This window comes from Suillus plorans (genome assembly GCF_016647745.1).
Source record: "Suillus plorans strain S12 chromosome Unknown HD556scaffold_88, whole genome shotgun sequence".
Lineage (NCBI taxonomy): Eukaryota > Fungi > Basidiomycota > Agaricomycetes > Boletales > Suillaceae > Suillus > Suillus plorans.
Window position 1 is genome coordinate 88,447 of NW_024537472.1, and position 22,399 is coordinate 110,845.

General features: G+C 46.2%; 11 protein-coding genes across 11 annotated transcripts; 9 read left to right on the forward strand and 2 right to left on the reverse strand.

Moving 5' to 3' along the window:
* Nucleotides 1-1,896: 1,896 nt before the first annotated feature.
* On the forward strand, nt 1,897-3,217 carry HD556DRAFT_1449406 (WD40-repeat-containing domain protein; the record flags this gene model as incomplete). Its single annotated transcript, XM_041307593.1, has 8 exons — nt 1,897-2,154; nt 2,212-2,335; nt 2,386-2,530; nt 2,585-2,644; nt 2,699-2,853; nt 2,908-3,021; nt 3,068-3,159; nt 3,197-3,217. 8 exons carry the CDS (start codon nt 1,897-1,899, stop codon nt 3,215-3,217), a joined length of 969 nt encoding a protein of 322 aa, XP_041154156.1.
* A 4,853-nt stretch (nt 3,218-8,070) lies between these two features.
* HD556DRAFT_1313240 (uncharacterized protein) lies at nt 8,071-8,746 on the forward strand (the record flags this gene model as incomplete). Its single annotated transcript, XM_041300770.1, has 3 exons — nt 8,071-8,254; nt 8,316-8,395; nt 8,702-8,746. 3 exons carry the CDS (start codon nt 8,071-8,073, stop codon nt 8,744-8,746), a joined length of 309 nt encoding a protein of 102 aa, XP_041154157.1.
* Nucleotides 8,747-8,816: 70 nt separating this feature from the next.
* On the forward strand, nt 8,817-9,062 carry HD556DRAFT_1247905 (uncharacterized protein; the record flags this gene model as incomplete). The annotated part of the gene is made up of 1 exon (XM_041298736.1): nt 8,817-9,062. A coding segment is annotated over one exon (246 nt), but the record flags the coding sequence as incomplete, so codon positions are not given.
* Nucleotides 9,063-9,725: 663 nt separating this feature from the next.
* On the forward strand, nt 9,726-10,187 carry HD556DRAFT_1449408 (uncharacterized protein; the record flags this gene model as incomplete). The annotated part of the gene is made up of 2 exons (XM_041307594.1): nt 9,726-10,109; nt 10,161-10,187. 2 exons carry the CDS (start codon nt 9,726-9,728, stop codon nt 10,185-10,187), a joined length of 411 nt encoding a protein of 136 aa, XP_041154159.1.
* A 418-nt stretch (nt 10,188-10,605) lies between these two features.
* HD556DRAFT_1191708 (uncharacterized protein) lies at nt 10,606-10,911 on the forward strand (the record flags this gene model as incomplete). Its single annotated transcript, XM_041296185.1, has 1 exon — nt 10,606-10,911. A coding segment is annotated over one exon (306 nt), but the record flags the coding sequence as incomplete, so codon positions are not given.
* A 2,097-nt stretch (nt 10,912-13,008) lies between these two features.
* HD556DRAFT_1247883 (uncharacterized protein) lies at nt 13,009-13,320 on the forward strand (the record flags this gene model as incomplete). Its single annotated transcript, XM_041298734.1, has 1 exon — nt 13,009-13,320. A coding segment is annotated over one exon (312 nt), but the record flags the coding sequence as incomplete, so codon positions are not given.
* Nucleotides 13,321-16,619: 3,299 nt separating this feature from the next.
* Nucleotides 16,620-17,577, forward strand: HD556DRAFT_1413266 (uncharacterized protein). The gene is made up of 3 exons (XM_041304232.1): nt 16,620-16,704; nt 16,765-17,162; nt 17,217-17,577. The coding sequence occupies exons 2-3, from the start codon at nt 16,784-16,786 to the stop codon at nt 17,477-17,479; spliced, it is 642 nt and encodes a 213-aa protein (XP_041154162.1). The 5' UTR covers nt 16,620-16,704; nt 16,765-16,783; the 3' UTR covers nt 17,480-17,577.
* On the reverse strand, nt 17,578-18,581 carry HD556DRAFT_1413269 (CCAAT-binding transcription factor (CBF-B/NF-YA) subunit B-domain-containing protein). The gene is made up of 2 exons (XM_041304233.1): nt 18,158-18,581; nt 17,578-18,110 (listed from the first exon to the last, which is right to left on the reverse strand). The coding sequence occupies exons 1-2, from the start codon at nt 18,530-18,532 to the stop codon at nt 17,625-17,627; spliced, it is 861 nt and encodes a 286-aa protein (XP_041154163.1). The 5' UTR covers nt 18,533-18,581; the 3' UTR covers nt 17,578-17,624.
* Nucleotides 18,582-18,613: 32 nt separating this feature from the next.
* Nucleotides 18,614-19,669, forward strand: HD556DRAFT_1413272 (uncharacterized protein). Its single transcript, XM_041304234.1, has 7 exons — nt 18,614-18,655; nt 18,707-18,890; nt 18,941-18,957; nt 19,005-19,071; nt 19,124-19,267; nt 19,321-19,476; nt 19,528-19,669. The coding sequence occupies exons 1-7, from the start codon at nt 18,642-18,644 to the stop codon at nt 19,537-19,539; spliced, it is 594 nt and encodes a 197-aa protein (XP_041154164.1). The 5' UTR covers nt 18,614-18,641; the 3' UTR covers nt 19,540-19,669.
* A 184-nt stretch (nt 19,670-19,853) lies between these two features.
* On the forward strand, nt 19,854-21,301 carry HD556DRAFT_1247793 (protein serine threonine phosphatase 2C; the record flags this gene model as incomplete). The annotated part of the gene is made up of 4 exons (XM_041298729.1): nt 19,854-20,112; nt 20,165-20,533; nt 20,586-20,750; nt 20,814-21,301. 4 exons carry the CDS (start codon nt 19,854-19,856, stop codon nt 21,299-21,301), a joined length of 1,281 nt encoding a protein of 426 aa, XP_041154165.1.
* Nucleotides 21,302-21,889: 588 nt separating this feature from the next.
* Nucleotides 21,890-22,334, reverse strand: HD556DRAFT_1247912 (mitochondrial distribution/morphology family 35/apoptosis; the record flags this gene model as incomplete). Its single annotated transcript, XM_041298737.1, has 2 exons — nt 21,890-21,991; nt 22,119-22,334. The coding sequence occupies 2 exons, from the start codon at nt 22,332-22,334 to the stop codon at nt 21,890-21,892; spliced, it is 318 nt and encodes a 105-aa protein (XP_041154166.1).
* Between the last annotated feature and the right edge of the window lie 65 nt (nt 22,335-22,399).

The window sequence follows — 22,399 nt, forward strand, 5'->3', positions numbered from 1 at the left end:
ATAATATTTGTGCTCTTCAACTATACCATTTTTTATTGATTGTAAGGTGACAGGTGCTCTATGATTTCTATTGGGACTGTACAATGGCTAATCTGTTTCATTTCATTGTAGTGGGTGACGGGTCCTGTGAGATACCCTCCATGCTGTTCAGCAACACAATCAAACCAAGTGTCTTTAAGCAGGGCTGTGCAGGCTAACGGACACCATTGGCAAGTGGTCTTCAGCCAAGAAGGTATGAGGATTATTTGATTTATTTCGTCTCTGATGTTTGTGTAGACAGCAGTGCAATATGGTTCATTATATCTGATATTTATCACAGTTCTGACATCGGTCATAATGTGGTGTTGAATATTCATACGTGGGCTGATGCTATGTTGTGCTGTTATTGATGGACATCAATCACCAAGATGGAACTCAGTCTTTGTTTTCTGGCGATGTCAAACAGTTACAGGGTATTGCAATGTTTTAATGGTATGCCTTATGATGGAGGGCTGTCGTCTATCACACGGCAGATGCTTCATCTTTTGTTGGTTGGCTGATATTGTATTGCTTTTAGAGTTGTCAATAAATGGACGGGATTGTGGGCTCACCAGGGATGGTCTGTCACAGCTCGAGTTCATTTGTTGTTCGTTGCACAATTGGCAAATCACCTTGAAGTTAGCGTGGAACATCTGTTTCAGGCGACGGTGCATTTAGCGGGATCGATGATGTATGCGCTGCTGCATGGCACTAGGCGTCCATTATGGGCTTTGTTTATGACTTTCCATCCCGCTCAGGCATTTTTGTTGGAGGCCAAGGACATTCCGGAGTTACTTGTATCCTTATGTTCTATCCGTGATTCTTATGAGATGCTCTTACAGATTGTTACAAGTAACATCAGTCATGTGGCCCCCCTATCATTTTCCCTTCATCCTCACTCTCGCCATCTACCGGCTCATGCTCCTCTACCGAATATCCATTGACCGGATCCTCAGGACCATCCTTGTCCCGTGTCTCCACCCCCTTTACGACCTTATCTCTGATAATGCACCAATGTGCGCACGTGCCTTGGCACTATGACTCGTCCTGACTCATGCCACCAATGTGGCTTTCCTTTTCTATTCTTTCTGACTTGTGCATGCTGTGCATTGTATCTTTACTGTTGGGTCATTCCAATGTTTGTCAGTCTCATTCCACATACCTACCATCACTAATCAGGCTGTGTTGCCAGCATACCTATACCCTATTTGTTTCCCCTTTGCCCATACCTACAGTACAGTAACCCAGCCCTCAACCCTTTCTACTTAGTATAAGTAGTTGGTCATCCTGTACTAGATTCCCTAACTTGAATCTACTCAATCTTCCCTGGAACATACTTCTCTCTGAAGCTCCCTCAGCTTCAGTCTCTAGTATCTTTTCTTAGGTGCTCTTCACGCCTAAGTCTATCTCGATTGATAGTCTCATCGTCAGACAAGATAGTCCGCACTTTGAGCCTAGTGACTTCAAAGACCGTCATCTTAGAAGTCACATGACACATGTGTCTGTGATATCTGCTAACTCAATGTCGCCAGTCTCACTCGCTATACTGGATCCTTCCGGTTACATCACAAACGTTAGCGGACGACGCCCCTCTTAGGACTCCGCATAACAGACCTATTTGAGTGCATAACACAGATCACCTGCATGATCACTTTTGTGAAGGGAGACCTGATGGAGATCGCAATTACGATGTCGCCCTTGGTTTCATTAGTGCTTTCATGGTAGAGTTCATATGCTCATCGTACACCATGAGTTATACACATCACGATTCTTTGGCACATCAATGCATGCAGTGATTACCTGAGAACATTCAAGTTAGCATTTGCAAAGCTCACAAGCACAGTGAAAGTTGTAGTCATTCTCTCCTTTGTTAGACAAATGTACGACTTCCTGTATGATCTTCCTCACTCTCGCTTTGCTATCAATGCTCTATGCTTTTCGCAGGATGGCTGTGTACTTGCTAGTGGTGATGATGATGGATATATCCGGCTCTTTGATTTTCCACTAGGAAAGGAATTGTGTAGGCTGAGGGTTGCTACTGCTGTAACATCACTTCTATGGCATCCAAACAAACCTGATGTTATTCTTATTGATGATGCAAGAGGCATTGTCACTGTTATGAACCTTCATGCAGAAGTGAGTGTACTAATAATGATACCATTGGGTTTGTATCTGATGTCTATCTTGCCTCAGGCTCAAGGTTTTTCTCTTCGCACTGGGGTTAATGCTCCAGTAGATACATTGGCCTATGACGCCTGCAATGAGTGTCTTGCTGTAGGAGTTGGTACTGATATTGTCCTATTTAATCATCCTGAAGGTGAATCGAAACCATTCTGTAGGAAATTACAAAGGCTAAGATTTGAGCAGACCCTTGGACATTTGGTTCAAACATTCCGCCACCACCTATGGCAAGCATGGATGATAACAGGCTCCTACTACCCTTACCCCGTGCTCTGAAATTCAGTGACAATGGATGTTCTCTCATTGCAGTATATTTTCAACATGGTATTGTGTGAGTGATGTCATTTTACACTGGTGGAAGGAACTCAATTGATCATTATTCAAGCTCCTGGCAGATAAAGTCGCTTCAACCAGAATGGACCATATGGCCAAAAAGCACACATGTGTAAGTGTGTTATTTCAGGATTGCAATAATTAGGTAATATAGATGGCCAATCAGTGGAGGGGCCTGTTTCTCAGCCGATGGAAAAACCGTCATTGTGTCAAATTTTTCTGATGGCTTCGATTGTTACAATATCAGCAATGGCAAGCACTTGGCCAACCTCCCAACCCCAATCATTCACAATGTCCCGCTACCATCACTATTCATTGAAGGTGATAAATCAATATTGTGCGGAAGCTCCTGTGGATATGCCTTGTTATATTCAGGAAACATGAATACCATCCTTCAGGTACTAAGACATAGTGGTATGAACCTTGAGATTGATAGTACACCAACTGATTTTGATGCACCCCCTAGAACACGACATGATTCAGGCATTGGTTCGTTTGTAGTCACATTTAGTCTGAATATGTGCTGATCCTTCAGAGAAGGCATATTGTGAAAACAAGGCAAAATTCATCGCAACAGCCTCGTCCGAGGCTGATTCAGACAATTATATTCAGATCTGGAGGACAAGTGTGAGTGAGAGACACTTTTTTCTGAATATCTGTACAGGTCCTTACATCAGTGGCTTGAATGTGACAGCCTCACAAAAGATCACAGTAAGTTGCTGGCATCATTGTCATATCCTAGAGCGCCATCATGCTGACGTGATAAAGGGCTCATCACAATCGTGGCAGAGTATTGGTATATATGTCATGTTGATATTTCTTGCCATAACATTTGTTTGGGTTGGACTTGGATGTTTGGGACCGTTGTAGGGATTCATTTCTGGCTGGGCTTGTAGAGACTGTTTTTACCTTACCTTATGTTGGCACTTTTGTAGCTTACATAAGCAAGTTACCTTTTCACCAGTTACCAGTATGAGTCTAAGTCTTGAGCAGTTTTTATGACATTTCCTCTCCTCTGAGCCTTGAGCCTGGTCCAGAAACCCTTTAGGGTCGAATAGCAGCTAGGTTCTGCAAGACCCAACATTGTTCAGACTCACCATCTGAATTGTTGTACCTTCACCGTAGTAGTGCAGCTCCGTCCTCAGTCTGCTGCATCCTTCTCCTGCCCTCGTTTACAGCTCACAACAGGCCCATGCCATGGAAAGAAAAATCGTGGAAACTTTAGAATTCTCACACTGCTTCACCAATTGAGCCTTTGAGGCTTTAACCTCGTCATCCATTTTTACCTGGCACTGGGTCCAGACCATGCTCTCATCACTCGCTTCAATCATGGCCTTTTATACTACTAGGTGAGTTTAACATGGCTTGGAACTTGGGATGTGAGGATTTTGGCAGGCAGCAAGAAAGATTGCTATGGAATTTAGGAGTCGTGCACATCCTTGACGAAGTGTCATGCTTTGCGGGAGTTGTAATATTTTTGAATGTAGGAATTAGTGTTTGTCCTGCAATTGCTGTTCGTTTAGGACTGTCGTATCCAGGGACAGCCTCGAGTTTCCTTGCAGCCCATGCTACATGGCTGTACGATTGGCTTCAATCAGCAAGGAGTAGTTCATTATATCATGGAGGAAATCTTGTTACATCAACTGCAGATCATCGATCAATATCAGTGCCATCCTCCAAATTGCGCTTGTAAAGGCAAACTTGATGCCCTGAAAGGCTCCTGTGGACCCAATGGCTGATCATCCTGGTAGATTGCCTGGCAGTGATCTATTGCCGTGGCAGAGAACCATGAATCATCAGCTTGCAATATTCCTCAATTTTTTCAAAGTCTCACAGAAGTTTATTCGTATCTTCTGGCAGCCTGCGCTCAACGCAATGTCAATGCCACTATGAATGAACCTCTATCTACTCGAAGTCCAATGGAACCGCACAGATCCAATACCGTTCTGGGCGCATCCATTGCCCAGTCCCTGAGCCCATTGATTTGTATCGCTCACTCACACTTTCCATTAGTGGGTTCAAGACCAAGTAGGGCAACACATAAGTAAGTTACAGAGGCCAAATAGACAGACACAATGATACTAGAACACTGGCAAAAAAGCAGTTGAATGATAGGTGGATGCAGCCTCTTTATCCATGCCTACATCTGACATCGTAAGATGAAACACAAGTAATGAACTACACGGATGCCCCAGTCATCTTAGCCTGAGCCTCTGCTTTCAATATCAGCATTCAATCCTGTGTCCCAGTGCTGTACTTGCCTTGTCCATCTGCCAAAGTGCTGACTAAGAATCATTGAGCGTTCGCAGCTTGAACTCAATTTTCACGGTATGGACATCCTTGATCTCGGGCTGGCATGCATGTCAGTGGGTCTGCTCCCTCAGAGACGATAAATATCTTAGCTGTCTCAAAGTCGGCAGCATAAAATATTGGTCCAGCCAGGAGTGCTTCCCATTGAGCTTGAGCATTGCAAGGTATATCGCAGATCCCTCCAGCAGACTTCCTCATTGGCCAGCCTGACAGAATTTGGAAGATTATAAGGCTCAATATCAAGAGTGACAAGACTCGATTGCACACCTGTGAACAAATCGCCATGTAGTCGATTAAACTTCTGGAGTGGGCGGATAAGGGGAGTCAGACATACAAGCCGATTACTCTAACTCACAGTTGCGGATATCATACGAGTTTTGGCCTATGTCCGTAAGGCATACTACCTGACAGGATTTTGAGGCTCCTATACTATACAAGATCAACGGTGTCACTATGCTGGGATGCCATCATCGGGGTGCTGTACATGTATTTCCTGCTGACAAGTAAACTATGACAAATGTTTATCACTTTAGCAGTAACAGACTAGCAGTAGGAGAGTCCTATGTGTATCTCGATAGAGGCATGATACATACCTCTGTCGACATAAAATACTCGACTATCCAAGGATTTTGCGAATAGGAACTTTATGAACACTGGCATCATGCTTCTTCTTCATCTCTGGATGCTATTGGAATACAGTTCGTCGCGGTTACTAGGAAGTTGCTATTGGAAGGTTCGTTTTGAGGTCTCTTCTTGTCTGCTCTGTGATAATTGATTGTGAAACAAGTGCTAGGACATCATTGAGGAATCCACCAGGCTCCTTCCTAGCCACTTTGGGGACCATGGGCAGCAGATGTTGTGTGGCTGTTGCATGTGGCTGTTGGAAGATGCATTGCAGATCTGAGGTTCGGAGTCCAGATGTTTGGGTAAAGTCTGAACCTGACTAATCATATAGATAAAGAAAGACTTTGCCTCTAGACGGGGTCCTGGACTCTTCTCTCGAACAGTGACTATTAGTTTTAACCCCAACCCAACCTTGATATGCTGAGTCCTATCCGATTGTTGTAGTACTAGGGTGATAGCAAGCGAGGGTCAGGGGTCTCAGGTGTTCGGGGTCCTAGAGTACCGAAGGTTAGAGTAATTAGACAGCACAACACAAACATGCATCAGCTTTCCTCCTCTAGAACACCAGCCTGGTGTATCCATCGTCACAATCAAGCTCCATCCTATTATATTGTTAGTCACTTTGTCAGTCTTTGTTGGCCATTCACGCATTGCACATCCTAGATATCCGATCAATCGTAATTGCTTAATCCTCGGATGGGGATCAAACCTCATGTTCTTTGTTCACCCCAAAAATATCTCTATCAGGATCCCCTTGACTCTGGCATAATATGTGAAAATGTCGTGATCACAAGGGTGGGAATAATGGTGGGATTGCTTTGTCTGTTTGTTGCTCAAGAAGTCTGATTCGAGCGAAACCGTGTATATATCAGGTGCATGTATTGATTTAACGTCTTTGAACCAAGGGTGAGTGACCTCATCTTACTTACATAAAATGGCGATTATATTTTGGTGTAGAAGTCAACTCACCTCATGGTCAACAACTACCCAATACTCAATTAATGGATGAAACCACAAACAATTAATCTATTCCTATTAATTATGAAAACAAATTTATCACATCAAATACACTCGATGATCGTGCTGTTCCTCTCCCTGTTTTCGAAGATCAAAAGCCTATCGCACCTTTGGTTATTAACAGAGCTTTGGAAGGAGCTTTAGTAGAAGTTTATTTTCTGTTCATCACTGGCAACTCTCAGCATATGACATGTTTCAGGCGAAAACAGAAAGCGTCAAAATGCTGAAGCATAGCACCAGTATCCCAGCTAAGCATTATCTTAATGATAGTGAAGCCAATGATGAATGATCAGGTGATGAATAACCACCTCACAAGAAGCCTGAGATTGCTTCCGTGGCTACTGGTTCCTCAGGACTAATAGGTTATGTTCCATCAGCAGACTTTATCTTGACGCACTGATGGATTATACAGTATCAGATGATCTCTGCTTCAGCAATCTGCATCTACCCCAGCCTGGCCATTTCGGTGCTGGTGGAGTTTTCGCATTGTTTACAGCGACTGCCTTTGGTGAGGATTTCAGTGACTGTGAGCAATCTTGATTAATGTTTACTGAGCACTGATCTGCAGCGCACTTATTTTTGGATCCAAAGAACTAGAGTGACCAACAGTTCCATAGGTAGGCCTAAGCATTGCAAGTATCCCAGGCGTATGGCTGTACCAGATGTCACCTGCAGGCTGTATCAATAGAATTAGCAGCCTTTCTGTTGAAAGTCAAACCGCCTAAATCTGTTTGGCACATCAAGATCGATCAACAGTGTTAAAACGACTATTGTCAAAGATCCGAGAAAGCACAGAATGAGTGGTAAGCATCGCAGATATTATGATTGATTGCCCTTGAACTTATTTGCTAATTAAGCCCGCCTCTATCGTGAACTTGGAAGAGTGGCATTGATGGATATTAATGTGATTGATTGCCCAATAACTGAGGGTGGGTTCGTATTGTGCTACACATTCTTCTCCGCCTTCTCATATTTTTGTGCTTAGATATGACAAAACTGTTCCTTTCTGAGGGAAGGGCAGCGATAAATACCCGACCCTCGCCCTATGATACGTCATTGCTTCACTTCTGTCAGTGTTGCCAATGTGTTCACGAGGAGCTGGAAACAGAGTCTGATTTCGCCGAGTCTCACAGTGTGAAGCCGGGATGTTGGCTGAATGCGACAATGTATTACAGGCACAAATGAGAAGAAGCTCTTCGTCGTGAACTGGACCGTGCCAACCTGGATGAGAACGGACAGCCAGTTGGCAAAATTTCTGTGCCGAATTCACCCCGGGGGTTTGCTTTGCCTGTGGAGCTGAACCTCACTGGAAACCATGCCATGGTAGCTAATACTAGACCCATCGTTCATGATCAGTCACAACACCCATCTGTTACCAACCTGCATCATTTGCATTCCAGAATCAATCACTTTGTTTGCAGTTTTTCATTCAAAGGTCTCCTGAAATTTGCTGGGCATCCTACGATCGATGGGCCATATGTGCGTCTTGACCATGATAATCTTCTTGCTGTCAACTCTGGTCCGCAAGCGCTAGAGCCCCGTCACCCTATGAATCAATCTCTGCTCACACTCCAGAACAATCTCACCATGTCAATGAAGGAGGCGCTTGAAATAGAAACTCACAATGTTGGGGAAATCATGAAGGAAAAAGATGCCCTTATTCAGCGCATCGTGAGGGAACTCAATCGTGCCAATGATCTCAAGGAGAAGGAGTGGGAAAGACAGCAGAAAGGTGACAACGACGAAGACTCTGATATGTTTATTAACACAGGTCAGTTGTTTACGCAGTCTATCATCTACTTAGTGCTAATGTAACGGTACATTTTGGCTAGATCCATATTTTAATGCCCCTCACGCTTCCTGGCATCCCATGCTCTTGTTGGTATATTTGACAATTCTCCTTATGCACCTCGTATGTGGACTACCTCGCCAGGCTTCGTCACTGCTACTTGTTTGCCTGCAGAGCATAGTTTGCCTTTCAGATCCATGTTCAACAGATACTGTTAGTTATATGATCATTCACCTCTACAGTACACATTTCTATGTCTTTTATGTGTCTTATTGTGCCTTCATACTCATAGTATTATTCCTGACACTTTACTTACCATTTACATGACTTCCTGACTTCCCTAGGACGTCCCTAGGTTGAGTTATTACTTACTCTTTGATTGTGGCTTGTCTGTTTACATTTGTTTACCATATGTCGCCCATATCCCAGAGTCCAGTGCTCCCTGCCTCTTTGGCAACTTACTCTGGACTCTAGGTACCTCTGATCTCTTCTGGTCTCTCAGTAGCCTCTAGAAGCAGCCCACTTCACTCCCATCTTAACAGATACACCGCTATCGCAGAATATTCCAAGGGACCTGCACACTGTGATAGGATCATTCGAGCTAGAGCCTCGCACTCAATCCTACATCTGTTGTCCAGCATGCTTTGCTTTATATGATATGTCCCCTCTCCCCCTCTTTTGTATGCATCAACCAACTCCTATGAGCCAGCCATGCCACACAAAGCTCTGGAAAATGTGTATCATCTGTGGAAATCAAGTCCAACATCCAATCCGTACATATCTGCACTAAGACCAGAAACAGTGGATGGGTTGTTTCCTTTCACGTCCTAGTGTCGAAGACCTCATAGACTCCGCTGCTCACCATCACGAAGGGGAGGACATGGAGGACATTTGGCATGCGTCTACGTTTTGTCAGTTTCCTGGGCCAGATGGTAAACCCTTCCTTAGTCCATCAATTCGGGAGAGGCACTATGTGTTTAGTTTAGGAGTTGACAGCTTCAATCTGTTTCAGAACAAAGTCACCAAACAGAATGTGACAGTAACAGGGATGTATATGGTATGCTTGAATCTTCCACCAGACCTGTGTTACCTGCCCAAGAACATGTTTCTCATTGGCATCATTCCAGGCCCAACAAAACCTTCCACCAATCAGATCAATCATTTTCTGAAACTCCTCATGGACAATCTCCTACCGTTTTGGGACCCTGGCATTATCTTCTCGCGCACAGCAAAGTATCCGGCTGGTTGCGCTATCTGAATCTCCCTCATACCAATCGTGTGCGACCTTCCAGCTGCAAAACAGGTTGCAGGGTTCAGTGGTATCACTTCAAAATTCTTTTGTTCCTACTGCTTACTCCCTCTCTATGATATCGACAATTTGGATTGGAGCCAGTGGCCTCCTTGCAATGTCGAGACTCATTGTAAACATGCCTGCTCATACTGAGATGCTGCTATGCCTGAGGAGAGGCAGTGCATCTTCGATCAGTTTGGAGTCCATTTGACCGAACTCCTTCAACTCCCATATTGGGATCCAATCTCTTTCACAGTTGTCGAGTCCATGCACATCCTATATTTGCGCATTCTCAGATATCACTGTCAAGTGGCATGGTGGATGAATGTAGATTTAGAAGATGGCGAAACCATTTCAGGAGAAGGGACCAAAAGCATTGTGAGGCCATCTGATGAAAGCATGCAGAAAGGTGTCGGGGCGCTCGCCGCGGGAACCTTTGCTGCCCTTGATGCTTGCACTAAACCTGTCCTCTACCATCTATGCCAGGATAGAAATCTCAGGAGGGCGAGTATGAAGAGAGCGCTCATTAAAACTCTTCTGAATTGGGTGCGTGCAAGTCCTTCAAGCTTGAATATAATTGACTGGCTAATACGACAGAAAACCGATCAATCCCTTCGGAATTAGAACTTTTAATTGGCCCATTCTGTACATCACCTCTGGGCTTAGTGCCCAAGCCCAACTCCAGCAAATTTTGAATTGTTTAAGATCTTTCCTATCTCCACGATCTATCCGATATTCATTCTGTGAATGCAGATATCAACTCGGATGATTTCCCCACAGTCTGGGGCACCTTCAACGACACTGCCACCCTCATTCTCTCTTTACCCCCTGGTTGTGTTGCCACAACCTTCAATGTCTCCTTAGCCTATTGCATTGTTCCTATCTTGTCCTTGCAGCAGAACTCTCTCTGCATATTTTGGAGAGGTATCGTTTACATAAACGTGCCCTCATGTTTGGGCTCTCTTCCAGCGCTGGTGTCTTCGGCTCTGTGGCAGATATGCTCATGGCATTATACAACAAGGCAGGTTTCGAGTTGATTTGAAAATGGGTAGATGACTTCTTAGTTATCAGACTCCCACATCAGTCGTGGACCGAGGCAGAATTCATAGCACTAACAAGTTACTGCAGCATTCCATGGAGTCTCAAGAAGCTGCACTGTTTTGCAGTGATTCAGAGAAATATCGCTTTCGACTGGGATCTCGACTGCAAGCTTGTCTCGCTCCCAGAGGAGAAGCTCCTCAAAGTGCAGCAGTTAATCAGCAGCTGGCAAGCTGCAGGTGCATCCTTCATGGCGAAGGAGGTAGCTGGCCTCCACAGCAAGCTAGTGCATGTTGCATGTATTTTCCCCTTAATCTGTCCCTTCCTATGATCTATTGCATTATTTGCAGCAAGCTTCTACTCCGCTCAGGCACACCTTCACCCATCTTCTGCAGTTGCCGCGGACCTTCCATGGATTCAACTCCTGCTATCAGTCCTCCTGAACCACTGTAGATGAGGAATGTAAAGGGGAGGTAATAGGGTGGCATGAGATATACTCAAGTAGTCCTCTGTGCACGAGCCAATGTCGGCCCAAGGGGATTGCTACTGAGAAGGTTCCTCTAAGTATATAAAAGGAGGGAAAACACTGAACCAGGTGCTTGGTCAAGCCTGGTAAGGTGCATGACAATGAGCGAAGTGCAAAAGAGTGAGAGTGTTGCCGAGTGGATGTGATGCACATGTGCGGCTGATTGGAGCAAAGCGACTCTAGATGAGTCAGAAGACAAACGGACAGAGGTTCTAGTAAGGTGCGATGGCGGGCACTCGTGTATACTTAGATACTTAATGTCAATCGGCGGATATGACAGAGATTCAGACTTAAAATCCAACGATGTGTGGGAGGAAAGATGATCATTATACAGCAAGGCGGGAGTATATATATTCTATGTAAGTAATGTTTAAGCACTGTCAAGTGCTAAAGCAAAATGGGAGATGAAGTGAGTATGTTATAACATGCAATAAGGGTCCGTAATGCAACATACAGAATGTGTGCGCAAGCACCAGAGATATGTTAGAATAAACAGAAATATGATAAGAATATGCACTGACAAACTGAACGGACATGGAATGGATAGACGGAGGATGAGCGACGGAACTGAGGATGCATGCACCAATGCACATCCAAAGCACTTGTCTGCATGAGCGGTCAAAGGAGCGCCAAGTGCGCGGAAACAAGATATGAGTTGCACTGTACTTGGAAGGTGATTGGGACGTTGGGAATTTAGACCTCTATGAGGCCACAGAGATATCAGTCTCTACACCATGTTCCAATTACTGTGTCCTCTCCAGTAGACATTGGATGGTGGGGTGACACCAGTACCTCATTTGGCATTGGTGTTGTTGTCCAAGGCCATTGGGCTATTTGGTGTTGGGCACCAGGCTTCAAAGTTGGGCCATCACGAGCATTCAACATCAGTTGGGCCAAGGCAGTAGCTATCAAGTTAGGGTTTCAAGTGGCCCTTCAGCTGGGTATTTCTGTTTCTTTGTCCATACTGACTGCCCATGTTTCTAACTTTTGCCTAAGGTATCATCTCAAGAGATGCACTATCAAATCTCTGCTACCTCATCTGTTCCGACAATGTAGGTGTTGTTGCGGTCACCAACAAAGGCCACTCCCACAGTGCAAAGACCAATACAGTGTTGAAGCATGTTTATTGCCTGCAGGCGGAATGCTGTGTACACCTGTCTGCAGTATACATCTCCTCCCGCTGCAACATCACAAATGCCCTTTCTCAAGGAGACATCTCAGCATTCAAGGCTGGTCTCTCTGGAGCTTTGGACCCGGTCTCAATCCCACTGCCCTCACATCTTGCAGGCAAACTAATTTCATGGTCGTAATGACACTTCATAGCCTTTCACCAGCCACACAACCTGTTTGTTCCCTTTCAAATCCCACATCTTCCTTGCCATTAGAATTGGTTCCCTCCTCACTCCATCCACCATGCAAAGCATCTGAGTGGATTTTCCTCTGGTGAGGAGTGAACTCTCCCTCCCCCTTCAACCATTGATAACCTAATTATTTGCCATATTGCCAGCCTTGTGAATCAAGCATCCCTCCACGATACAGCAAGTTATGGAGCCGGTCTTCGGAAGTTCCATTTATTCTGCAACATTTTCTCAATTCCCAAGGCCGAACAACTTCCAGCATTATTTGAAGTGCTCCACTCATTCACTCTATGGGCCATCACTAACCCAGATCCTAGTGACCCAATCCTATCAATCCCCACCCAGACCCTGTTTGAACCAGTCTCAGTCAGTGTCGCTTGAAAGTACCTTTCTGCAGTGCGAGCTTGGCATGTAGCCCAAGGTTGGCCCTCTCACCTTGTCAGACATCCACCACAGCCGCATAAACTGGTCTCTGCAAGGGCTCGAGAACCTGCACAGCGGCCGCCAAAAGCCCCTCTGTCCACCAATCACCTTGCCAATATGGACAGCCCTCAAAGCCACACTCACTCTCTCTGATCCCTTCGATGCCTGTGTCTGGGCCATGGCATCATGCACATTTTTTGGCATGATGTGCTTTGGTGAAGTGTCAGTAGCATCACAAGGGGCCTTTGCACCCACTAAGCATCTCACGAGGGCAAATGCCTTTTTTGGTGCAGACCTACGAGGTAACCCATATGCGCACCTGGATCTTCCTTCAGCCAAAACAGCTCGTGCAGGTGAAGTTCAATCAGTGTTCCTCAATGAGCAAGGGGACCTTTGTCCCCTCAGGCAATAATGTCATATTGATGCATCAGAACAGGCTAACTAGCCTAGTTTTGTGATGCATCAAGATTGCTCATTGTGTGATGCATCAGGGATCTGAGAATGATGCATCATCTGTCTGGTACATATTTAGGCTGTGCCGTTCATATTTGGCACTTGTCCATCCATATTGAATATTGAGTGAGTTAACCTGTATCCAGTACCTTGCTTTCCTACTCCTTGCTTCCCGCTTCTCTTCTCATTCCAGGCCTTCTTGCTTACATAATTTAATCATTTAGCAGCCTGCATCAGTAGGCCTCTTACCAATCCAGTCATGCTCTGCCTCGACTCTGCCTGCCTCTTTCCTTGCCCGCCCCCCATATCTGTACTCGCTAGCAGTGTGATATAAATAAAGTTGATCCAAGTTGAGTATCCTTCAAATGTCTTCACAATCCCTGTCTTAACCTCAACCTCACAGGCTTTCAGCTCTCCACAATCACCATTTCCACCAGCAGCGACAACCCATTGACCATCACTTGATACTGCCACCGCATATGCATGCTCCTCACAAACACCCTGCGCTTCCTCAATCTCTTTGCCCGACTTCAGATCCCATCGCCAAGCAGTCTTATCCTCATATCTGCTGATCATTTGCTGGCCGCATCTGATAAATGGGATATAGATTGAATCCATGACCTGCTGCCCATTTTCTTTTGTTCACAGTGACCCGGATATCCTACCACATGTATTGAGTATATAACTAGTCATTGGTGCCACCTTCTCAATCTCTCAAAATTTCAACCATCACTTGTCACTCTGACTCACTCATAGCACATAGATGCACTAAACTACATTCATAAGCCTAATCTACAATAACCAATATATACTACTGCACCATAAATAATCTGTAAGCTCAAGCCGCTGTTATGGTCTGACCACTGCTGTCATATCCCACATTCTGGACCAACATCCGACGACGTTCCCACGCCTCATCCGGACCTCCGGACCTCCTGTCCATGTCTCCAGACCCAATCCTCTATCCGTCCGGATCCCTGCACTCCTGCATCTGATATCCGGACGCCAGATCTGATATCCACATCTCCGGATCTCCAGATCCGACCTATCTGTCATGTCCGAACTCAAACCTTAAATCGGCGCCCATCCCCTTATGGTAATCACCTGTCTCCGGACTTCCGAACATCCGGATCTGACCCGTGTCTATCTTCCGTGCCTTTTCCCTTTGTACATTTCTTCTCAAGTTAGACTATACTCATTTTCCGTACCTCATTTCATTTCCACCTTTATTTTACTATGTTCTCATTTCCGTCTTCATTTACTATTTTCCGATAGACTAGTGTTAGACGTTTCTACATGCTCCGTCCATAGCCTCACATAGCCTTGCACTGTGCTGACTGATTCTCCGTTATGTCCTTTGTAGTATATAAACCCTGTAAAGTCTCTATACTTCCTCAGTCTGAATATCACACATATTAGTCCTCGCACTAGATCTCACACTAAGTCCTCACATCAGTTCTAGTCCTCCAACTTAGTCAATATCCATCTCAGGCCTAGGGAGGCATTCCCTAGGCCGGAGCTCCGCTCCTCCGCTCCTCCGATCCACCATTCCTCCAAGTTTCCAGAAGTTCCTCTGGAACTTTCCCACGGTCCTCCGGACCTGTTCTGCTTCAGACTTTGTCCTTGCAGCCTTTCCTCTGTTTGCTTCTACTCAGGACAAGTCCTGAGTAGCCATTACACATATCCCTGTCAGGACGAAACTCCATCGTAATTTCCGGAACTTTCCCGCACTCATCCGGAAGTTTCTCGCACTCGTCCAGAAAGTCCTTCCGAAGTTTCCCACACTCCTCCAGAAGTCCTTCAGACTTCACTGGACTTCCTCCGGACTTCATTCTGAAGTTAAGGGCACATACTCAGGTAAGGGGCGCAGCGCACGAGCTGAAGCCAAGCCCCTTAGAATCAGTCCTACCCTTTGTGCACGGTCTTAACAACTGCAATGATTTGATTCAGATGCAGGCAGGAGGTGAAGCAGAAACAGAAGGTCGGAGGTTAGTGTCTGTGTCTTGGATCTGGAAGCAATGTCATGGTGCAGGTGAACAAGAGCTTTCGGAAGGTAACTGTTGTCATCTTCTGGTGTAGCGCATGCTGATCATTTGACAGTGATGCATGTTGAATAGTGCAAGGCACGGGCACATGCTAACCAATGGGCTGAAGAGGTTGTGCTCTTGCAGGAGGAGATGTGCCATGTTATTGCATACTTTGATTGGCACACTAAGTGGTGGGATGAACACACAGTTTCCAGAGGCGATTTTGCAGTCACAGAGAACAAGGCGCTCATCACATATGCCTCCTGGCAAGTGAATATCTGGTGTTCCATGTGTGACCACTGCCTTTCTTTGTGGTCCATGGTTCCTGATCTCCTCGCCCAGTCAACAATATCAATGTCATGCATCATCTAATTCATTGTTTCCCACTTTTTCCGCTGTTTTATTTGTTTTATTTTTGTGTACTGCTTGTATTTAGGGCTTAACATTGATGGTAGAGATTCAATACACTTGCTTGCCTCAATAGAATTGCTGATTTGGCGCTTTTTGGCCCACACAAAATGCATGTTTTTATGATTTCTATTATTTCTGTTTATAGAGACTACAAAAAACATGTAAGTGTTTTAGGAAGCCCAGGGACACAGGCTCCAAAGCTAGGTGGTTGAGAAGGAAGGACCATCAAGATCTATCAAGATCTACTAGATCTACGAGAGATCTGATAGGATCTCATTGATGATCAGCAACAAACAGAATACAGTGATATTAGTCAGCACACAGGGCTACGCAGGGGTGGGGATGTGTTCCCAGCACAGTATGGATACAAGAAACTAAGGGATCGGTCCTACAGGGAGAGTATCAATACAAAGAAGTCACCAGGCATCAATACAGAGTATGCATCCATGGCTCGTTACTATGGCCAGTAAGTATTGATACCCCTTCCAGGGTGTGGTGGTGCACTCAAATGTATTAATTCAATCCTCATTGCATGGGGATGGGGAACATCTTTCAGTCACTCCTTTCAGATCAGCGGAGCATCCTTCTATTTAGCAAAGAAAATTGACCCAGAGATTGTTCGTATTGCTGGGCGTTGGAAATCATTAGCCTATGAAATGTACATACAGGCTTTTGAACAAATCTCTTCACAGCACCTCGCCAATGCAGCCTCTCAATAGTGTAGCCTCCACATGTGGTTGGGCTGAGCACTCCACCTGCTTGTGTCCCTCCCCGAGCTAACACTCTAACCAGCCCAACACAAACAGGTCGTGCCTCCGACTCTTCCCAAGCCAGACGAAGCTGGACTTTCGAGAATTCCGGTTTCTTGCCCAGTGTGGTAATATTAATTCTGGAATCTTCGCGGCGTTGGTATTTCCAGCTTAGGTAACCTTGGAATTGTATATTTACATTGGTTTTGGATTCAGCAAGCAGGTATATCTGACAATGACCACCTGGGCTCAGGCCATCCATCATCCCTGGTTTGATCCATCACCTCTGAAGCGTAAACTGTCTAATGCGGATGACGAGCGCCGTGCATCACCCTATCAGCGCTCATCGCCGAGCCCCACAAGCCGCGCTAAACGATGCAAGTTCAACACACTGGAGCATGGGTTTGCCCACCTGACGCTCGCGCCAGCGCCGGTCTACCCCAACTCAACGAGTGGGCTGGTGATTACGCCCATTAATCCCACTGTTTCATCTTTCGAATCTACAACATTTCCACCTTCTAGTGTTGTCCTCCCCAGTTCTATCGAAGAACCGCCGCACGAAGTCGAAGCCGTGGCGCCCGAGGTGAACATGGAGACTTTGGACGAGGGTGATTGTAAGCATATTTTAGAGTTTATGGCAGATATCAGTGTCCTGATTGCTTGTGCAGACATTGGCAAGACCAAGGCGGCTCCTCACTATTCAATATCGACGCCTTTGCTTCGGCGCATACGAAAATATCAGACAACAACGCAGCCTATCATTCCCATTTCGTCGCCCAGTACGGGAGGGGGTGCTTTGGTGTTGTATCGGCCGTTGCGGCCACTTTCCCCTACTCGACAGGTCGATGAACAAGCCGAATCCGTAGAGGAAAATACCACGGCTGGTGCTGCGAGTTTTGAGCGTGATGATGATGCGATGGAGATAGAGTAGAACGACACGCCCACACATTTGTTTGCTTTGATACTTATTAATATCCTAAAACGACACATGAACTGTACGAAAAACAAGAACTGCTCATCTATGTAACAAACAAAGCAAACGAACAAAGAACTAGAGAAAGGTGAAAGCTTCTGAATCAACGGGCGTCGAGATTGCGGGTACCATAAGATAACATAGTGGTCCCAGAGGGACCCTCTTCAGTAGGATATAGACCTTCTGAGTAGTTAAGATGAGAGTGATGATGCCTGGCGTGGGCGTGAGGGTGGGGAACATGGTGCATTTGGGCGGGGGTATATGGTGGACGGAGGGTAACGGATGCAGATGAAGGTGCGGGTAGCTTTGGGGGATTTGCTGTCGCAGTGGTGTTTGCCAAGTGATGCTGGGCAGAAAAGGGGGGCTGGGCATAGGGGTTTACGTGTAGGACTGGGTCGTCGATGGTAGGAGGAGAGTTATTCTCCTCCTTGTCAACGAGAGGTTGGTCGTCTACGTCGTCATCTGCAATGTCACGAGCATTGGTGGCCTGATTCTTTTGAGCAGCGATTTCCTCTGCTGTGAGGAAGCGGCCACCGGGACCGCGGGGACGACGCATTGCGTGTTTGTGGCGACTTTCATGTAAATATGGCTAAAATAGGATAAAAATTTGGTTGGATGAGACTAGATTGAACAGACCTTTCTTTGCCTTGATAGTCTGTGTACTTCGTCTAAACGAGCACGAGCGACACGACGCTTGAGAATGCGAAAATATTGTTTTGCATTTACATAGAGAGGTTCCTCATCTACTTGGTGATCATCTGTTGGAGTGTTTTGGTGTGAAGACTGGTCTTGTTCGATGTGATGATGTAAGAATAAGTCATCTGCAGGAGAGTTGCGATGAGTTGTGAGAGCGGGAGAAGAAGGACCTGGGGAAGGGTTTCGGGAATGATGATAAAAATGATGATTATAAATATCAGAAGATTGACGAGAAAAGGGAGATGAAGGATGAGGAGGATGACTAGCTGCGTAATGGTAAGCGGAATCGAGCAGCTGATCGACAGGATCGCCCATTGATTGGCTGCTGGCACAAGCGTTGACCTCAAACAAACTAATCCACAACTGGGTCACACCCCCACATGCTGTCACGTTCCTTTACGTAACACTCTTCTTTCAAACAACAATGGACACGAAACTGTGAAATTCATCATCAATTTCATTATATCAACTCACTAATATATATTACAGGAGAGCATTAAAAGTTCAAGAACTAAAAGAAATCCTTTCAAAGGCTTCTATACCTCCAGGAAATGCAAAAAAGCAGGACCTAATCAACAAAATTTTGGCCAACCCTCCTGCTATAGACGTCTTTCACACTCTTCATCCACCAAAGAACTCAAAACCAGTACCACCACCTGATCATGATGACCTCGTGCGTTTTCTTATCATTAATTCATCCTTCATATACTAATTTTCACACAGCTTGCTCCTCCAGAAGAGTACGTCTCACTATACCCACGTGTCCGAACTCTGACCCTTTTCATAGAGTCGACTGGACCGTCGAAGTATCCATTCCAGTAGAACCTGCATCTCCCCCCAAGAAATCTGAACAGGTTGGTCTTATTTTTTAATAAACCGAGTTCATTATTTCTAACATTACTCAAGCCTCCTCCATCACCTGCACCAGCCGCCCCAGCTCCACCTACACTCGTACTCTCAGAAGAGGATAAGCGCAAAGCTCGTGCAGCTCGTTTTGGTACGACTTACGTTGAACCCGTTCAGCAACAACCCAAAAAGGCTACTGGTGAGGTGAGTACCATCATATACCGACTTCTACTCTTTCATGACCATTTACGCTCTAGAATTTCGATAAACTCAAGGCTCGAGCAGAGCGCTTTGGGACTGTCCCTTCCGCCACCAAAGTTAGGGGAAAGCGCACAGCACCTGTCGAGAACGTTGATCCTGAGGAGCAGGAGCGCAGGAGGAAACGTGCAGAACGCTTTGGTTTGCCACTATCCGTAAGTCCCGTGTTCATGGTCGGCGCTGCATTCACTCATGAACTGTTTCAGGGTAAGGCGTAAGTATTGTTGGGCTTGTCATTCTTGAACACTTTTATTTATTCTCACTGTTGTTGTTCGTGTATATAAGCGCATATCTTTTTTTGGAGTGTAGCATGTAGACGCCTAATGATGTATTTCCGTCCTCTCAGCTCGAATACTCATTGTGATTCTGCTGTACACATTGGAATTTGATCCGCATCATCAATGCATCAGTGATGGTAGTACATGCATAATCCAAGGCTAACAGTGCTCATACCCTATAGCTAGCATCTTAATCGACGCGACCGCCACGCTCTTGCATTTCACACCCATCGACCCCATTCACCAAGTCCTACATGTCCTACCCCCAGCGTTCTACCCGGCTTGAGTTTCTTGGCTTCCCCCCCGGCTACGGTCCTTGGACTTATCGTGCTATCCCAGAACCTTTGATCTCATCCGAGCTTGCACGTCTGGCTTCTGCACACGTCATCAACAGTAAAACAACCACGACGGGTTGTGTCTCCCTCCAGCCAAGCCCAGATCCAGACGACCGCTCCCAGGATCGCTTTGTCGTCCTGGACTGGGACGGATGGTTGTTTTCTGCTGTGTTTGACGGTTCGTGCAACCTAATCGGATTCGAAATAAGTGTCTCTGATACTTGTGACAGGCCACGGAGGGGAAGAGGCTGTAGACTACGTCGTTCAGGAGCTCCCCTCATTAATCTACGCAGCTCTCGCCAAGGCTCTGGCCGATGCAGGCACCACACCCCCTGCACCCTCGACCGTCTCCACCCTTCTGCAGTCTTCTATCCGAGCTGTTGATGACGCCCTAACCGACAGAGTCAAACACCTCTTCCCTGATGAAGCAACGCTCGCTGTCCTCACAGACGAGCAAATCAAGTCCACAATTAACGGCCCCACAAACCCCAACAATCTTGCCATCTTGCGGTGCATGCGTGGTACAACTGCCCTCGTTTCGCTCGTGGACCCAAAGAAGGAGAACCTCTGGGTAGCCAGCCTAGGTGATTGTCAGGCTGGTGTGTGCCCTTTTCGCGACGCTTGAACGTACAAGGCTGATGTGATCCGCAGTGCTCGGAGCTAAAAACTCCAATGGTACATGGGATGCGACGATCCTCAGTGTAAACCACAGTGGCAAGAACCCGGCCGAGGTCGCGCGCATCCGCAAAGAACATCCAAACGAATCTGAATGCATCAAGTTCGACAGAGTTCTCGGCGCAATCGCCGTCACACGAGGTGAGTACTTTCCCCATGCTCATTTAAACACAAACATATATATTCACACAACCAACCATCTAGCCATCGGAGACCACATCTTCAAACTCCCTGTGTCCTACACTAGACGAGTTTTCATGAACTGCGTCCCCGGCTTTTCCGTCTCTTCCAAACTTGAACATTTCCTCCCGCATAACAAATCGCCGCCCTACCTGTCCGCTCTTGCGGACATTAAACATGTCGCTCTCCAGCCATCCACAACTAACACATCTGAATCATTCTTGATCTTGTGCTCAGATGGCCTCGTAGATCTATATGAACATACGAATGCACGGAGACCTACCTTGGAGGAGATTCTCACACAATGGGTCCATATACTCGGCGAGCGTATGGACAGGAGAGGTGCCAAGGTCAGCGATGGGGCGGACAAGGAGAACGCAGCACTAGTGCTGCTGAGACACGCGCTAATGGCCGGAGGGGCGGATAACCCGGACCGTCTCGCGCAGATGCTCACAGTAGAGATACCCTGTCGGTGGATGGATGATACAACCGTGCTTGTCCAGACCCTTTAATATACCCGTGAACTGCATCTGTGATATCTATGGCAGTCGACCCATAGGTGTAGCAATATGGTCCATTATTGCTCTGCACTGCACAAGGCTTCTCGCGGATAACTACATGTCCTGCTGGCAACTAGGACTCCAAGAGAAACCAGCACTATCATACCTAATCAGGGACAATGAAAGAATTTTAGCACGGAAAATCTTAATGTCCTGTCACCCTCGCAACCAGCCATGAGTCGACAGTGACACTTCCTCACCACCAAACCTTGACGATCGCGGGATTCCACATTATCCAGCTTGTCGTCGAAGAGCTCTGCCTCAGGACATGCATTCTTCTTTTCTCACAGCAGAGCTGCTTCGCCCCTTGTGCGTACCGAAAAGCGGGTTCAATGAAAAACGGCACCCAGAAAGTATGTCCGTACCCCCGGACAACGCCACATGGTATGTGATTCGTCACGATGGTTATTTGTTGATCGGTTCCGTGAACTCTTTAGGGCACTACACAAGTGAATGTTAGTTTCATAATTGCTCGACATGACCAAGATTCATTTCATCTCTACTATGTAACTCGGGGGTACGACATGTAAAGCTGGCACGTCACGACGATCCAGATGCGTCTGGTGGGGGAGGTTCGCGAAGCGGGTTCTCTTGTCGTGCTTGGCTAAGCAGCCCACCCAAACCTTTCTCTGTAACAGCTTTCTATATTGGAAGAGATTAGCATCAGAATCATGATCAAATATCGAACGAGCAGACGATCTAGTGAATTGAATTGGATGTTGCTCGAGAAATCATTCCTTGTGATGTAGAGAAAAGAGCTGCTACTTACTTGCACGCAATCTTTATATTCCGCCCAGATACTCCCACATTTGCGATCGTACTCTTCTTTCTTTTGCTTTGAGTACTCGATTCTTTGACTTTGTGAGTGTCCCTTGGTGTTGGCGTTCGCAATAGCTGGTTCGAGGTAGCCCTCAAACCAAGTATTGAAGCAAGCATCATACTCGTGCTTCAATGGCGTGCATTCTGGAGATAACGAATGGGCCATTCCTGCAAATGAAATGCGAGCGGGAGGCCACGAACAACTGTAGGTGACCGTCGGGTGTGCTTACT

Coding starts and splice junctions, on each gene's coding strand:
- HD556DRAFT_1413266 (XM_041304232.1), top strand. CDS start 16,784: ATGACCACCTGGGCTCAGGCCATCCATCATCCCTGGTTTGATCCATCA. Junction 17,163..17,216: donor GACTTTGGACGAGGGTGATT/GTAAGCATATTT, acceptor TTGCTTGTGCAG/ACATTGGCAAGACCAAGGCG.
- HD556DRAFT_1413269 (XM_041304233.1), bottom strand. CDS start 18,532: ATGGGCGATCCTGTCGATCAGCTGCTCGATTCCGCTTACCATTACGCA. Junction 18,111..18,157: donor GACTATCAAGGCAAAGAAAG/GTCTGTTCAATC, acceptor ATCCTATTTTAG/CCATATTTACATGAAAGTCG.
- HD556DRAFT_1413272 (XM_041304234.1), top strand. Junction 19,072..19,123: donor CCCCCAAGAAATCTGAACAG/GTTGGTCTTATT, acceptor ACATTACTCAAG/CCTCCTCCATCACCTGCACC. Junction 19,268..19,320: donor CCAAAAAGGCTACTGGTGAG/GTGAGTACCATC, acceptor TTTACGCTCTAG/AATTTCGATAAACTCAAGGC.